We start from the raw sequence: 16,568 nt of genomic DNA on the forward strand, positions 1-16,568 counted from the left end.
ATATGACTAAAAATAAAAAAGAATAAACAAACGGATAATATATTGGATTCAAACATAGAAATCGTGAAATGTTATATATGTTAGGGATGAGCAAAATCGGTACCGATTTGGTACCGTCGATACCAAGGTTTTGAGTTCTCAGGACTGGTACGGTACGGTAGCGGTATTTCCCCAATTTTACCTCAATTACCGGTACCATTCCGGTACCGGTACCAAACATTTGCGATTTTCAGGATCGGGATTTTCGGTACTGGTACCGGTCGGTACCGGTACGGTACCGAGCTCATCCCTAATATATGTCATCAAACAAACACATAATAATAATAATATAAACAAACATGTAAAAGGACAGTAACATCCATAAGTTAACGTTGAATTTAGACCAAGTTAACAATTTGGACGAAATTGGCAACGGTTGTGAAAAATCGAGGGTCTACTTGCGAAAAAAAATATTTTTGGATGAAATTCGCAAATATGACCAGACCACAGGGACGATTTTGGCAAAACATAAAGAAATAATGAAAAGACATGTCTACCCCTGACTTAACGATTAAATTTAACGATATTAGTGATTTGGATGTAATTGGCAAGAATTGAGAAACGTGGAGGGTCCATATGCAAAAAGTAAACTTTTTGGACTAAATTCGTATTATTTGACAAACCACAAGGACGAAAATGGCACTTTACTCATTACTCTATCTAAAGCTAGGCTATACTTTATACAAAGTAAGGAAATAATTTAGTTCAACATTCGGTTTTCATTAAGATTTACATGCCATGGGGCTATCCGAGAAGACTGAAGCGAGGGGGCTCAAGAGATAAAGAAGATAACTGTTTTGACAATTTTATAAATCATAATTTTTTTTATCTAAATCGTAATAATGTAACTTTTAGAATAACAGATGGAATGACGTTTGGAATGTAAAGTTAGATCACACTCTGGAATCTCTTAAATTCGATAAATGCACAATCGAAAAAGCCATCTCTACAAAGATCAATAAAGATTCAACATTACTAGTCAAAGTTTATGTTGATGACCTGATTGTAACCTTAAATCCACGCAAAGGAAATCTCGATCTGGCTATATAAATAAGAGTCTTAAGGATGTTAAAGTGCTAAATTGTAATGAGACAAAGATACTAATGGATTCAGGACTCAAACTGAAAAAAGTTGTAGTGGGAGATCAGTGGATGCTAGATAATAAAAAAAGCTTAATTGGTTGTTTGAGATACGTTCATGCGAGACAAGTCTTAAGTTCTTTTGTTGGATTATAAGCATGTTTTATGCAAGAGCCAAGAGAGTTTCATCTAAAGTCCATGAAATAGATGATAGTATTAGTATGTTTTATTAAGGGAACAAAAGAATTTGGGTTATCATAAGAGTGGCTGATGTAAAATACTTGGTTTTAATGATGGTAGCTATGAGGCTAATGCAAAAGAAGGAAAAGAAACTATTACAATAATATTCAACTTTGAAAGTTCATCTGTTACTTTGTGTTTGCAAAAACAACCAACTATTGCACTATCATCATGTGAATCTAAATTCAGGGCACCAACAAAAGAAGCATGTCAAGAATTATGCTTTATTACTAAGCGAAATAATAGGTTGGAAGGAAGACAAGGTGACTTTAATGGTTGATTACAAATGTGTTGTCGAATTAATGAAGAATCCTAATTATGAACCCAGCTCTTGCATAAAAATGTCTGATTTTTAATCCCTCTTGATCATATATGTTTAAGAAAGGTCCCGAATATACCAATATCCAAACTTTTAGCCAGTTGATCATATGTGTCTTACGGATTCGTCACTCATCATTCTGTGTCGTCTCACTGACATCTCATCACATAAAAGTATAGTAGCCCACAACGTAAATTTTTTTAGTCAGTTGATCATAGAGGTGCACAAATTAATCGGGTTTTTATAATAGCCGGTTTCGTGTATGGAACCGGGTTCGGCTATGACTGGATATTGGAAAATCAGGTATTGGTCATGCCCGGATCGGGTTCGGGTCCGGGCATTGTCTTTAAGAACCATGCCTTATGCACCGTGTTCGGGTCGGGTATAAAAACATGTATTTGAATACCCTATTTTTGGGGGTTTCCCTGATTTTTTCCTGGTATGTTTCGGGTACAGATTGGATTTTTTAAGGGGCTGCACATTTTGAGGGGTTTTTTGGTATTTTTCGGTATAGAACGGGTATTTGAAAAACCGGGTTCCAGTTTTCGGGTATTACCATATACAAATTGGGTCCAATTTTGGATACGGGTTTTGATGTTGAAATGCATACCCTATCCATAGACAGCCTTACCTCTACCCCGTAGAAATAGAGAGGCTGCTTCCAATGAGACCCACGGCTCGATAGTAGTTTTACATCAAGCCTTGGACATAAGGCACATAACACTCAACCATCGGGACACCAACCGATTGGTGCATGTACCCTTGTCTTTCGGTTATCAATGCCACCACATGATGCTTGATTAACCTTCCGCTACTTTTAACATTATTTTCACGAGATTAGTAAAATAATGCCAAAATTAGTGTAATTTCACTTTTGTCCATACGAGGATTCACACATATATACATTATATGTGCGCACCGCAAGCAGGGCGTGGATTCGTTGGAATAAATAAAGTCTTTATGAAAATACTTATTGAATTTTTTTCTATTAAATAAATGCAATAAAAACCAAAGATAATACATATATATTTATTTTTAAAGTTGGTTTGGTTGGGTTAAGAATGAAAGTGAAAATTTTGAGTTTGAACCATACGTGAAAAAGAGAGAAAATAGTATTTTAACGAAAAGTTAAGTTAAGGGGGCGTTTGGGATTTGCTTGTTTTCACCAACTTATAACTATAATCCTTTTAAAAAGTAATAAGGTGTATGAGATTACTTATGTTGTGAGAGAAAAGTTTTACAAATTATATTTTTACAACTTATAAGCTTAAGGAGAGGTTATATGAAATTAAAATAAGGAATCCCAAACAGCCCTAAGGACGGTGAATGGGAGCAGCCTAACAACCAGAAAACCCCAGTTAAGATTCTTCGTTCTCCAAAATCTATCGACACCCACATCATCAATGGCAATCTCCGTTGATTTCAGACCTCGGAGAATATAAACGACGTCGGAGATGCTGACTCCCTCTTCTCTCGATTTCCTTGTTGTAACTCGCTATTACTCTTTATTTGTATTTCTAGGGTTTCGTTTAAATCATGTTATGCTATGTTCTGTTCTGTTCTATTTGAATATCGTTGTCTGATCTAGTTTGATCTTATCTTAGATGTGGAATTGTATTGTTGATTAGTTCATATTAATCGTCTCAAGTTCTTCGTTAGTAATGTTAAATTAACAACTTTTAATTTTTTATTTGAAGCATTAAACTATTTAAATCACACTGAAATAGACGCGTTCTTAGATTTATAGTCATGGTTGTTTTGAACCACATGTAATATTGTTGCAGACTTGAGTTCGTAAGTCAATAGAAACAAAGATGACTGTAATATCGTCTTTGATGTATTTCAGTATGTTCTTTAATCACCTGCATTCAACTCGGGATTATTTTTATTTTCAAGTCACTCTTTTTGCACTATGTTTCATGTCATTTCCCATCTTGCGGATTTGATATGCGTCTCTCTTGCAGAGTAGTCTATACTGAAATAGTTAGGGGACCGAAGTTTGTTTTATCTCTAGTGTAGATAGGATGGTTTTGAAAGCTATTTGATGATGGTTGGGTGACAGTTATTGATTTGGTTTTAGTGATGGATTCATAGCCCTCTGTTCTAAATCGAGTTCTTTCTTCTGAATCATTCACTCTCAAAGTTAGGTCACACTTTGTCCTTTATGAATTCGTACGCGGGCCGACTGGTAAGTAAACAACCACATTTCATTACTTATATCCTGTTGCTAACTATACAAACCACTCAAATTGCTTTTGTTGTTGCCAATTCTTTTATGAAAACTACTTTTTTAGTATTAAGTGTCTTAAATTGAAGCATGGTAGTTACTATTTACTGATTACATATGTTTTACCATTAACTGATTATATGTTTTCAAATTTGATATAGGAAGTTATTCTGAATAAAACGTTCACTAATTAATAACCAAGTTCCATAATTGTTTATTGTAAGTCAACTTGAAAAAATATTCATTAAATAGTAACCAAGTTCCTACTAATGTTGATTGCACCATAAGGGTACCGACGATAGGAATTGGAACTTCATATTGTATGTGGACCCTAATGCCAAGTATCACACTACTGGTAACAAACATATTATTAAAGTTTTTAAAAGAATCTTTGACATTGAGGTTTATAAAGGAATGAATGACTTTATCTTCGTTCAGGAGAAGTGAAGGCTCGGGTAGAAAGGAAGACGAGAACAATATCTTGTGTTAGTTATGTTCCAAAGCAAGATAAGAATGTTCTAAGTATGATCAACTACTGTTTCAAGGGATTGAAAGAAACACGCATTCAAGTGGATGCACTCTGAAGCGGATGTTTGAGGGTAATTTAAAAGGGTGTGTTGTGTATGTAGACAAAACCGAGGCTGAATTGGAAAACAAGTATCTGAGCGGGCATTATGCACAACTTGATTCTACAACTTACAAAGAAAATAATTTTGTTGGTGAAGAATCAGTAACCAAGATTTATAATCAGGAGTTTGGTAGGTTGAGGAGGGAGCTAGATTGGTTGATGAAGACGGGATCTGGATCGAAGGGAGGATGAACTCGTTAGGGCCGAAAGGCTTAATTTTGTGATGGAAAGACAGCTCTGGTTCAGTACTTGAATGCAATTAAAAAGTATTCAAGCATAACTTGATTGGGAACGGGCCAAGTGATACAATTCCGTGAAGTGTAGGAATTTGTTGAATACAATTAAGTGAAGTTTGTGCATTTGTGAAGCCTCGAGGGTTGATGATTTACAAGTTTTCTTTTAGTATGCTACATACTGTTATTTAAATTTATTATGGGTTTTTGTTTTGAATATGTTATGTGTCATTCCTTGTGTATCATGGATTATAATTTTTGATGACTTTTATTTTATCTTGATATTTGTTAGCCGTGTTAAACACGTCGCATTGGGTTGTGTCATTTGTGTTAATGAAAGTCATTTAATTGTTTAAACATGTTGTGTCATGTAACCCATATATTACACATGTCTGTGTTCTTGTTCTAGTAAATGATATGTTTAGTTAAGAGTTTGTTACCCATGTTACTTTTGTCATGCGTGGCCCATCTAACATGGGTAAGCGTGTTTTCCAAGTCATTATTTTGTAAGCTACTTTTAGGTTGCTCCTTGTTGAAAACTCGTGACATGTTTCCTGCATTACTAATTTACTTGAGGCATTCCGGTCAAACCAGGTACCCTATCACAGCCGCTATCGTGTACCATATGTCTTCTCTCAATCCCTATCACAGCCACTATCGTGTACCATATGTCTTCTCTCAATCCCTCCTTGCGTAAGTTGATATGGGTTTTGAAAATTTCATGACAAATACCTTTCAGTATCATCAATTGCAATTTCAACTAATTTTCACTTTTTTAAGTTGTCTGATGGAAACTTTTAACAACCAACTTAGAAAAGTATTTCTATTGGAAAACATTTTGTTTCACATCATAGTAGCGGACTTACTCATAAAAAAGTACTTTATTACCACAACGTACCTTTCATGATTTCGTGACTCATTTCTCTCATATCCACCATTATATGCATAAAACCTCCTTACAGTTTCTTCTATAATCCTTCTTCTGTACAAACATGAAGTTATTTCGTCTACTCATTTTCCTTTCAGTATCATCAATTGCAATTTCAAAATTCGCCAAGACCGGTTGCAACGAGACATGCGGGAACGTAACCATTCCATACCCGTTTGGAATCGGTGTGGATTGTTCTGTCAACCCATGGTACATCGTTGATTGCAACTCCTCGACGCCATACCTATCTGCACTCAACCACCTACAAGTCTTGAGAGTAGACTTGGATAACCAAACAGTAATTGTTAGTACGCCAAGAATCTCTGATTGCCGAAACCTAGTTCAGAATAGCATCGATCTTCGTACAACCCCTTTCTTGTTTTGTAGTTATCACAACAGATTTGTTTTTGATGGGTGTGGTAGTGCTGTTATGATGGATAATGGGAGTGTGCTCACTGGGTGTTCGACTTCATGTCGAAATGATACGGTTTGGGAAAGAAACACTGATTGTTTTGGCTTTAGTTGTTGCCAAACCACAATTCCTCATTATATTAAGTGGTATAGCATAAATCTCGTGGGCTTGGGCGGAGATGGAGGTTGCGGGTATGCCTTCTTGGTGGATGATGATTCATATCTATTAGGAAGCTTTTCGGTTCAGTCTGTTGCGGATAACAACGCTTCTGTTCCCATGTCACTTATGTGGACTCTTCCACACAGCACCACACTAAGTTGCTGTCAAGGAGCAGCTGACCATATGAACATGGAACTGGATACGGGCTATGGAACTTCAGTGGAATCACAAAAATGCTCCCGTCATATAGGCTACAAAGGAAACCCTTATATATCTGATGGATGTGAAGGTACTATAGCATCTGCACATTCTGTTTTTATTAACTTATTTGGCTTATTTTAAAATTGCGTTGTATGTGATGTGTGTCTAGTAATCGAAGACTGCGCAAGCTGCCCTTATTCCTCGTCATGCAATTATGATATAATATACGGTGGCGATGGGTCGAGTACTAAAGTAATAAACTTTAGTTGTGGACCAAACATTTCTCCAACAAGTATTGGAAGCAAATCATCCATGGGTGTTATTCTAGGTAATGTATGCCTATTCAATATTTGTTCTTTTGATCATGTATACGCACACTCCCTATAGTTAGCAAATCATCCATGGATATTAAGTTCTTTACAGTGTTTTGGATGACAAATTTACTTTTTATTATATTTTGAGTGGTATATTTCTTATTAGTGCCAAATCAGAATGCAAGATTTAGGTTGGTTTTGCATTTAAAACTCAAAGGTCATGCTTGGTGAAAACAACACCAATAAATTTCCAAATGCGAATAAAGACTTCGATGTTTAAACCCTTAGATCTATGTTTATAAGGTAGAAATTACTATATGATCTGGATCTATGACGATGAATTGATGGGTAATAACATCAATACTTTCATCATCATATTAGATTTTTATGGCCTTAAAACATCAATATTTTCTTGTACTTTGAGAATACATTGCGACTGTTTTCAAACTTAGTAACTTTCGTACATGTGTTTGATATTCAGGTGTTGGCATAAGCGTGGGTGTACTTTTCCTTACGGCAGGCATCTATGCATTGTACAAATGGATCATAAAAACAAAAGAAAGGAGACAAAGAAAGAGGTTTTTTAAACGAAACGGTGGTATACTTTTAAAGCAACAAGAAGAAGCTGACCCATCTTTAGTTGGTAAAACAATACTTTTCACATCACATGAGCTAGAAAAGGCCACAGACAACTTCAATGAGAATAGAATTCTAGGTCGAGGAGGCCAAGGTACAGTGTATAAGGGGATGCTAGTGGATGGAAGGATTGTAGCGATCAAGAAGTCAAAAGTTGTGGATGAGAACCGATTACAACAGTTCATCAATGAGGTGGTTATTCTTTCACAAGTCAATCATAGGAACGTGGTCAAACTATTGGGATGTTGCTTAGAGACAGATGTCCCTCTGCTCGTTTCCGAATTCATTCCAAATGGTACCTTGTATGACCTTCTTCACAATGAAAGTAATGAGTTACCAATTTCTTTGAACATGAGATTACAAATAGCAACAGAGGTTGCAGGAGCACTTGCTTATTTGCATTCAGCAACTTCCATTCCAATATACCATAGAGATATCAAAACCACCAATATACTTTTGGATGATAAATATAGAGCCAAAGTCTCTGACTTTGGAACTTCAAGGTTTGTCGCAGTAGAACAAACTCATTTGACTACCTTAGTCAAAGGCACATTTGGCTATCTTGATCCCGAGTATTTCCAATCTAGTCAATTCACTGAAAAAAGTGATGTATATAGTTTTGGGGTTGTTTTAGTTGAACTCCTAACCAGAGAAAGGCCAATTTCCTTGACAAGATTTGGTGAGCATAGAAGTTTGGCTACACACTTTATGTTGGCAATGGAAGAAGGTCGTGTTATGTCTATTTTTGATGCAACGGTGATTAAAGAGGGTACTAGGGATGAGCTTCTGATAGTAGCTAACCTAGCAATACGATGCTTAAGTTTGAATGGAAGGTACAGACCAACAATGAAAGAGGTAGCTATAGAGTTAGAAACTATACGAACGTCACACGTTCCCTCCAAAGTTCAAACTGATACTAATATCAAGCCCATGATATATGGGGAGGACTTATCGTTTCAAACACACAGTGACGCATCATCAACATATAGCTTCAATAATAGCATTAGTAGATAATGCAAAAAAGCCTGTCGATCATTCGTTGTATAATAAAGTACGTCATGTTGACATATAGCAGCACAACATGTAATTATTTAGCTTTATGAGTTATAAGCGGGTTAATTTTTTATTAAAGAAACATCACACACTACTAAAAAAGCTGAACGACTTTTAACAACAGATTCGTTGGAATTTTGTTGGCAAAGGTATTTTCAAACAACAAGAATTACTAAGAAACATAGCATTTGGCCTTCTTGGTCAATGACATGGTGAGATAGTTAAAGACTTCTAAGCTCTCATGTCTGAGACCTGACTTAAATGGGTTTTTTATGGTAGTGAGTTTCTTGTTAGATGACGTTTTTGAGTGAGTCAGGTCTAAAAAGTCAAAATTAGTATGAAAGATTAATATCTCGTCTTAGGAAAACTCATCCAAGTAATCAGGGTGGTTTCAAACTGTTAAAATATAAAAGAAAATGATTTACACAGTTATGCCTTTTCTTATAAGTCTAATTTTTTGTTATTTATTTATTTTTCGCCGACTTCCGGACTAGAGTATTAAAAACACTTAGTGGTATTATTAATACTAATGATAATATTTATAATAATAATAACAATACTATTAATATTTACTTTTTATTATTTTGAGAAAATATTCAACAAAAAGAGTTTTATTTATTTTTATTTTCTCTATTAGATTCCGACAAATAGTATTAATTATATAATTTTTTTATGTCCAACAAAATATTTGACGAATAATTATGTAAATATTTTTTTATTTACTTTTATTTCCAGCAAACTTCATACAAATAATTATATTTATAATACTTACTCATTTTAATTTCTTTTAACAAATTTTGATCGAAGAATTACATTTATATATATATATATATATTTTATTGCTAACAACTTTTTGAAGAATGTCTATATTTGTATTTTTCGTTTTCTTTTTATTTCAAACACATTTGCGGCAAATATTTAAATTTATATATTTTTTTAATTCCAACAAATATAGGTCGAATAATTACATTTATATTATTTACTTATTTTTATTTTCAACAACTTTCCGACAAAGTATATCAATCATATTTTAATAACTTTTTTTATCACATAACCGTTACTAAAAAATCATATTTTCTTTCTCATTTCAATTAAATAATATTTTTTATAATTTTATCATTACCTTTTATCTCTACTTTACTCACAATCACTTTTAAAAAAACATTAAAAAATTATATAGATAAACAGTGTATTTCTTAAAATTTAACCATAAACACTAACGTTTTCTCTCTCATCCCCTCACAACCAATTTTAATCATCTCTAAAAAATGAAGAACTCCCCCATATATAGGGTGTGAACAATAACTTTTCAAATATATAAAAAATCATCACATTTCTCTCTTATTTACACATAACACCCTAAAGCACTCTCTATATTATAAAAACTTCACTCACATTTTTTGATATATTGAATGTGAATGCTCTTATAGCACTATAGACGCATATCGCAATTAAAGCTGACAAAATCAGTTTGCGCTTGTAAGGGAATGTTGGGGAAAGGCTAAATGATGTGTGCAGAATTATACGCATCGTATTCCCGGGGAAGTGTCGTATGGTTCAGACAGACTGACCTATACGTCGGTCATTCCCGAGACTATACACGGCGTATTGCTTTCACAAACTCCTAGGTCACCAGGGTTTATCAAGAACACCGGGATTGGAGCATTCCAAACGCCGCGTATAGACTTATACATGGCGTATTGAGAGTAGAGGTGCACAAACGGTTTAAAACTCAAAACTGGTTTGTGATCGGTTTTGGTTCTGGTTGAAACTGGTTTCTTACCATGGTACAATCGGTTTTGGTTTGGGTTTTGACCGGTTTTGCTCAGTTTCGGTTCGGTTAACTGGTTTGGAACCGGTTTTGGTGGAGAAAATTACAAACCGGTTCTGAACCTACGGTTTCAATCGGTTCCAAACTTGTTTCTATATAATCAGTTTCAAACCGGTTCGATTTAGGTTTAGTTTTCGATTCGGTTTAATTACCGATTTATTTGCCCATCTCTAATTGAGAGCGTCTTGATAAGGAAAGGGATGTTTAGATAACGTGTCCTTTTTTTCCCCGGGTGCTGTACGTAGACAATTATTAAAGGTAGATAAGATGAATTGTAACCACACATGGCGCTATTAGTCTTTGTCCTTGTTAATTATTTATACGTGATGTAATATTGGTTGTTAAAAAATATGCTTTTTTATTTTCCTTTCTTTTTTTTTTTAATTTTTGTTTCTTGTCCTTGTACTTAAGAAGACCGCACGTTTTCATGATTGGGGCCAAATGGGGTGGTGTTTCTCGTCACTCGTCAGCATATTACTTGGTACAGACGGAGCTTGTTTTAGAACCTCACCAGCAATTAACCACCTAGATGATATGGACCGAGTTAGTTTCAGAACCTCAAGGTCAATTACCAAACCCGTGTGTCGGATTGTCACTCATCCATAAAAAATACCTATATTTTTCCCCAATTAAAGGCTCAAACATTACATTAATTTTCAAATACTCCTATATTTACGATCTTCACCTACTTTTACCTTTACTTTCAATAAACTAAATTAGTTTATATAATAATCTATTTTTTATATTTTGTATAATAAATTGATACATATATTAAAAGGGATTACTCTATAAAATAGTAACCAAAATTTGAAATTGTTTCAATTAGGTCACTCATAAAATATTGAAGAAACACTGGATCCAACTGGATAGTCCGATCTGATGAATCCCCAGCTGTGGGTATTCTGAAGCGCTATGAGAACATATCCAAGCTAGTGACTGCAAGACAGAACACCGTTGAGTCTCGTTACGGGAAGGACAGAGTGGTAGGTCTTCCCGTAACCACCCTCTGGCATGAGAATAAGTATCGTACTCTGATCGGAATAAAGTAAGATACCGTATGTAATTGCTTGAGACTTAAAAGTATGAATGAATACCTTGAAGGGATGATCTTCGTATTTATAGCCGAAGGTGGAGGGAAGGTGATTGGTGGAGTTGTCACTATCGAGTTATTCCCTCTCTACCTGAGTGGACACGTGTCGAACCTTTACTGGATGTGACAGCCTGGACCCGTTTATGGTGTAGCCATTATGTGCACGTCGTTGGATGGTCATTACGTGTCCAGGTGTCTTCTTTCCATTGGTCGATGTCGTTATCAGGGGGTATTGGGGAAATCTTTTAGAAATAGTTTGTTGCAACTGCTCTTCCATATCACGTGGGAATCATGCGTGTGATGAGTCCCTTGAATTGTTTGTGGATTCCTTCCACGGATGCTCGCGTGGCAGTCCGCGGGTTATGGTGGAGATCCACAAAGCGTGTCTTGGATTGTGGATGGCTTTACCAATCCACGTGTTCCTTGCGCGGATGTCTTTCGACGATCCGCAGATTGGATAAGGGATCCGTGGGTGGCGGATGTATTCTGACGATCCGCGGGTCGGATAAGGGATCTGTGGGTAGCTTTGCTACCCTCCCTCTATAAATATTTTGTTCCAATCAGGGTGTGAATGTTTTCTTTTTGTTCTAATTATATATATTTTACATGTATAGCAGTTTATCTAGATTTTTATTTTATTTTTAAATAGTTTGACATTGCATATTTTTTAAAAAATTGAAAAAAATAGTAAAAATTAAAAAAAATAATTTTTGAATTGCAAAAAATAATTAAAAAAACCTGAAAATTTGCAAAAAAAAACTAAAAATTAAGAAAAATTTATATTCAATATGTTCCTAATTCTTTTTTTTTCTTTTATATCGAAGCAATTAATAATTCTACTATTAAATATTTTAATATCACCTAACCATATTTTTGAAATTTGTCTAAAAAATGACGGTTTCTTATAAAACAAGCCGTAACTTAAATTTTTCTACCTTTTTTCTTTGCCATTTTTCGCAATTTAAAAATTATTTTTCTCAATTTCTACTAATTTTTCAATTTTTAAAAATTAAAAATATATTTTGCAATGGCAAACTTGAAAAAAAAAAGAAAAAAGAAAAACCTAGAGAACCTGCTATCCAGGTAAAATATCTAAGATTGAAAAAAAAAATGAAACTTTAGTTACCTTATTGAAACAAAAACTTTATGAGTGACCTAATAACAATTTCAAAACTTGTTTACTATTTTACAGAATAATCCCTATATTAAAAATAGAAAGTACATAAATTAAAAATAAACATTGCATTAACTAAATATACATATTATATAAATTAAACATAAATATTACATCAACTGAAAATAAAAATGCGTAAGGTGAAAATAAAAACACATAAACCAAAGCTGACTTCTTAGTATGTTCGTATATGGAAGTAGAGAATAAGGATTAAGGATTCTATAGATGTAGGGTAGAAAAACTACCCGAAAACCAAGGATTACACCTTGTGGACCTTCAACATGATCTGTAGATTACCATTGAGCATCCGCGGAAGAGACCCGCGGATCACATTAGGGACCCCACACATGCAAGGCCCTCACGTGTTATGAAAGAGCAGTTGTAACAAACTATATCTATAAGATTATTCAAACATTCCCTAACAATGACATCAGCCAATGGAAGAATGACAGCTGGACACTAATAACCGTCCCAAACGGAACCATGCTGTCATATCTTATAAACGCTTGACACGTGTCCATTCAGGTAGATATGGAATATCTTGATAGCGACAACTGCACCAATTACCTTCCCCCATCCCCGACTATAAATACTCGAATCATCTCCATGAGGTATGGATTCACTCTCACACGATCAGAGCAATTACTTGTATCTCGTACTTATTATCTACAGTACAATACCTATTCTCACGCCTGAGGGTGGTTACAGGAAGACCCCCCATCTTGTCCTTCCCGTGACGAGACTCACGGTGTTCGTTTTGCAGGGAATCAGCTGGAATTTGATCTCATCAAGCAGCTAGTATACTCACACTTGGGGAAATATAGATTCTGACTATCCAGTTCGATTTGTGCTTCTTCATTGGCACCATCTGTTTTTTGAAGCTAGATTTCACAGTTTTTAGAAGGTTTTTGAAGTTTTTGTAGTCTGTTACGATGAGTCAGAACCAACAGTTTTCTGAGGCCACTCCGACGAAAGGAAGACAGACCGAAGTTTCCAAAGGTTTGGTCTTTGAAGACGCCAGACAGATTTTGATAGAACCTCGCCGGAACACTCGAACTCCGGTTCTGGAAGACAGAGCCGGAGAGTTCCCCATATTTGAGGGTGATGAAACACGAGTTCGTCACCAATCTAGATCTTAAAAATTTGTGTTGACCCCGGACGAGTGGTACCAACAAGAGCAACAGAAGTTGAAGGAAGAGTATGATAGAATGGTGAAAAATAACTAGTTACAAGCAAGAACCCTGGTTTATGATTCACCATTTCCTTCACCTCCGCCGGCCATGTAGCGAAGTCAACTTACTCCAAAAATGGAACTTGTCAAACAATCAGCTGACCGTCAGTAGGGAGGAAGTCAGGACAGAGGTCGTCCGACCCAGAGGGTTTTATCCCCCAGGATCGTGTATGATCAGAGTCACGCTTCCCAGAAGCAAAAAGATTTTACGTATCAAGAAGAGGGATATGCAAGCGATGATAGCCGCACATAGAATGTCTTCAAAACTATACTTAAAAAGTACGTGTTGCATTATGCAATTAAAAATAAGCAAAACCATTACGTGTTATGTAATAGTATGAATTAGTATCGGCCAATGAATGACTATTTAAATTATTAAACTTCAAGTTACCTAAAATTACATAAATAATATGATTGATAAACAAGAAGTTCTTTAGTAAGAAAACCCTCAACAACTATTGATGATTGATTGCAATATATATAGTCGAAGAGTCATCTATAAATGCGAGTCTATAAATGCGAGTAGCAAGACTACGATGTGGATAGAGAAGGAAAATATTAGGCAGTTGGATCAAAAGGGTTATACATGATGCATAGAAACTTGCACTTTTGATGAATAATGTTTTTACACTCACATGGCAAAGTTGCTTTTTAATATATATATATATAACCTATTTAAAAATCCATTAGCAATATTAAAGTGTGTTCTAAAAATCCAGATCTACTCTGTTACTAATGGTATCAGAGCCATAGAATTAAAGGGGGGTATTTGTGTTATGGTTCAATACTTTTATATCTAAAATGATTAACCTATTTAAAAAGAAAAATACTGTTAAAAACAGTACAAGCGAAGAATATGATATTCCAAAAAATCTTGATTTATTAAATAAATGGACAATTCCTCATATCAACCCAAGGGTTATATACCAAATTGGAAGTTTTGATAATTTTTTCAATTGGAAACAAGTTGTTAAAACAACTAAGGAAGCTGTGTCAGTCAGTAATGAAGAAATGATAATAAAACTTTTAAATCTTTCTGATTTAGTTAGATACAAAAAAGATTATAATTTTATTCATGTTGGTTTAGTCCAAGTTGCTTTTAAGCCTTTAACTTTACAAGGATTACCGGAAAGTTTTATAGCGGTATTACGAGATGCTCGTAATCTAAACTGGAAGCAATCATTAATGGGTATTATAGAAACCAGTCTAGCACATGGTCCAGTATATTTTGATGTTTATCCAGACTTACATTTGTCTTTATCTGATCAAAATATAGATGACGCTTTAACTTTATATGTAAAAACCCATGGATACAATTATGCTCAGGGTTCTGAAATAATTTGCATTTGTTATAGAATATATTATAGGTTATTAACCACCATGAATGCTAGATGCAAAAGAATTAATAAAAAAAATGATGAAACAATATTAATAGAAACAAATTATGGAAAATCAAATATTTCTATTAGAAGACCAGTTAAATGGGAAGAAATAACATTCCCAGAAAATTGGGTAATAAACAAAGCAATAAAAAAGCAACCACAAATAAAACATAAGTTAAATAAGCTTATAGAAACACCTGAAGGAAATATAGAAATAGAATTTGAGGATAATGATTTTAAATCAATATCACAAAGACTTAATAGATCATCTTCAGCTAAGTCGTACATTTCACCTCTAGACTATAAGGTAGAGTTTCCTAAATCTTCTAGGGCCTCTACTTCTCAAATAAGACCTAATAGGGCAGAAAATTTAAATATAAATAATGATAATCTAGTCTCAGGTGTCTATCACCAACAAGTTAGGGAGAAAGATACCGTCTCTCAAATGAGTTTCAATCTTTAATGGATTACAAAAAATTAGATTTTAGTCCAGGATCTGCTATTAGAAAGCAGATATGCGAAAAATATAAGCAAGAAAAATGGAAACCTTTTATAAAATGGTTTATTGAATCATTTCCAAGAGATGAGAGAATAAAACTAGGAGAAGAATTTTATAGAGATCTTCAAATCCTACAACAAGTTATAGAATTTCCAGTATGGTTCATAAACAAATATTCCCAAAAATATGTCTCTATAATAGAAAAAAATTATAAATTAACTACAGGAACTATTATCAAGTCAATATTTCCTCCCCGAGAAGATTTTGAAATGAAAAGAGAAAATGAAGAAATATATTTCTCTGCTTTTAAAAAGGCAATAGCTAATGATTCTCTTCAGGCAACTGTCCTTCATGTCAACCAATTAATAAAGCAAAATAATTCTACAAATTTATGTCTGAACAATTTGTCAGAAATCCTTCAAGAAACAAATAATAAGATAGAAAAATATATTTCAAATAGTAAAGAAGAAGGAGAAACAAGTAAAACCAAAGATAATAATAATAACCTTATAAAAATCCAACCTACAGTTCAACCTCCCCCAGAAATAGAAGATTATAAAGTAAAACCCATAAATCAATTGATGGAAGTCTTAAAAGAAAGATTTTCCAAGTTAGAATTAAACACTTTGGAAGAAGAAAACATGAGTGATGAAACTTTCGAGGCTTATACAATAGATTCTATAAATAGATTAAATTGAAGAAAAAGACCAGAATCGTACAATACAAAATTTGCTGATAAGCCAAGACAAAGAATGTTTTACTATCCTAGACCTACTCCACAAGATGTTCTTCATGAAGAACAAGAATATGAGATTTCCAATTCCTATAATGGAAAGTCCATATACGAATGGAATCTAGATGGTTATACAGATAGACAAATATACATGATGACG

The 16,568-nt window shown here is 34.3% G+C and overlaps 1 protein-coding gene across 1 annotated transcript; it reads left to right on the forward strand.

Annotated features, from left to right (window-relative positions):
- The first annotated feature begins 5,757 nt into the window (after positions 1 to 5,757).
- Positions 5,758 to 8,429, forward strand: LOC143598120 (wall-associated receptor kinase-like 2). The gene is made up of 3 exons (XM_077076421.1): positions 5,758 to 6,553; positions 6,635 to 6,793; positions 7,261 to 8,429. The coding sequence occupies exons 1-3, from the start codon at positions 5,758 to 5,760 to the stop codon at positions 8,427 to 8,429; spliced, it is 2,124 nt and encodes a 707-aa protein (XP_076932536.1).
- The last annotated feature ends 8,139 nt before the right edge of the window (positions 8,430 to 16,568 follow it).

Source organism: Bidens hawaiensis, unplaced genomic scaffold (genome assembly GCF_021521415.1).
Source record: "Bidens hawaiensis isolate Kalapana, Puna unplaced genomic scaffold, B.hawaiensis_p1.1 tig00049651_1, whole genome shotgun sequence".
Classification (NCBI taxonomy): Eukaryota; Viridiplantae; Streptophyta; class Magnoliopsida; order Asterales; family Asteraceae; genus Bidens; species Bidens hawaiensis.

Bases quoted from the DNA above. Each gene is read 5' to 3' on its own strand.
- LOC143598120 (XM_077076421.1), top strand. From the start codon at position 5,758: ATGAAGTTATTTCGTCTACTCATTTTCCTTTCAGTATCATCAATTGCA. The intron at 6,554-6,634 runs GTACTATAGCAT...ATGTGTGTCTAG, and splicing joins TATATCTGATGGATGTGAAG to TAATCGAAGACTGCGCAAGC. The intron at 6,794-7,260 runs GTAATGTATGCC...TTTGATATTCAG, and splicing joins ATCCATGGGTGTTATTCTAG to GTGTTGGCATAAGCGTGGGT.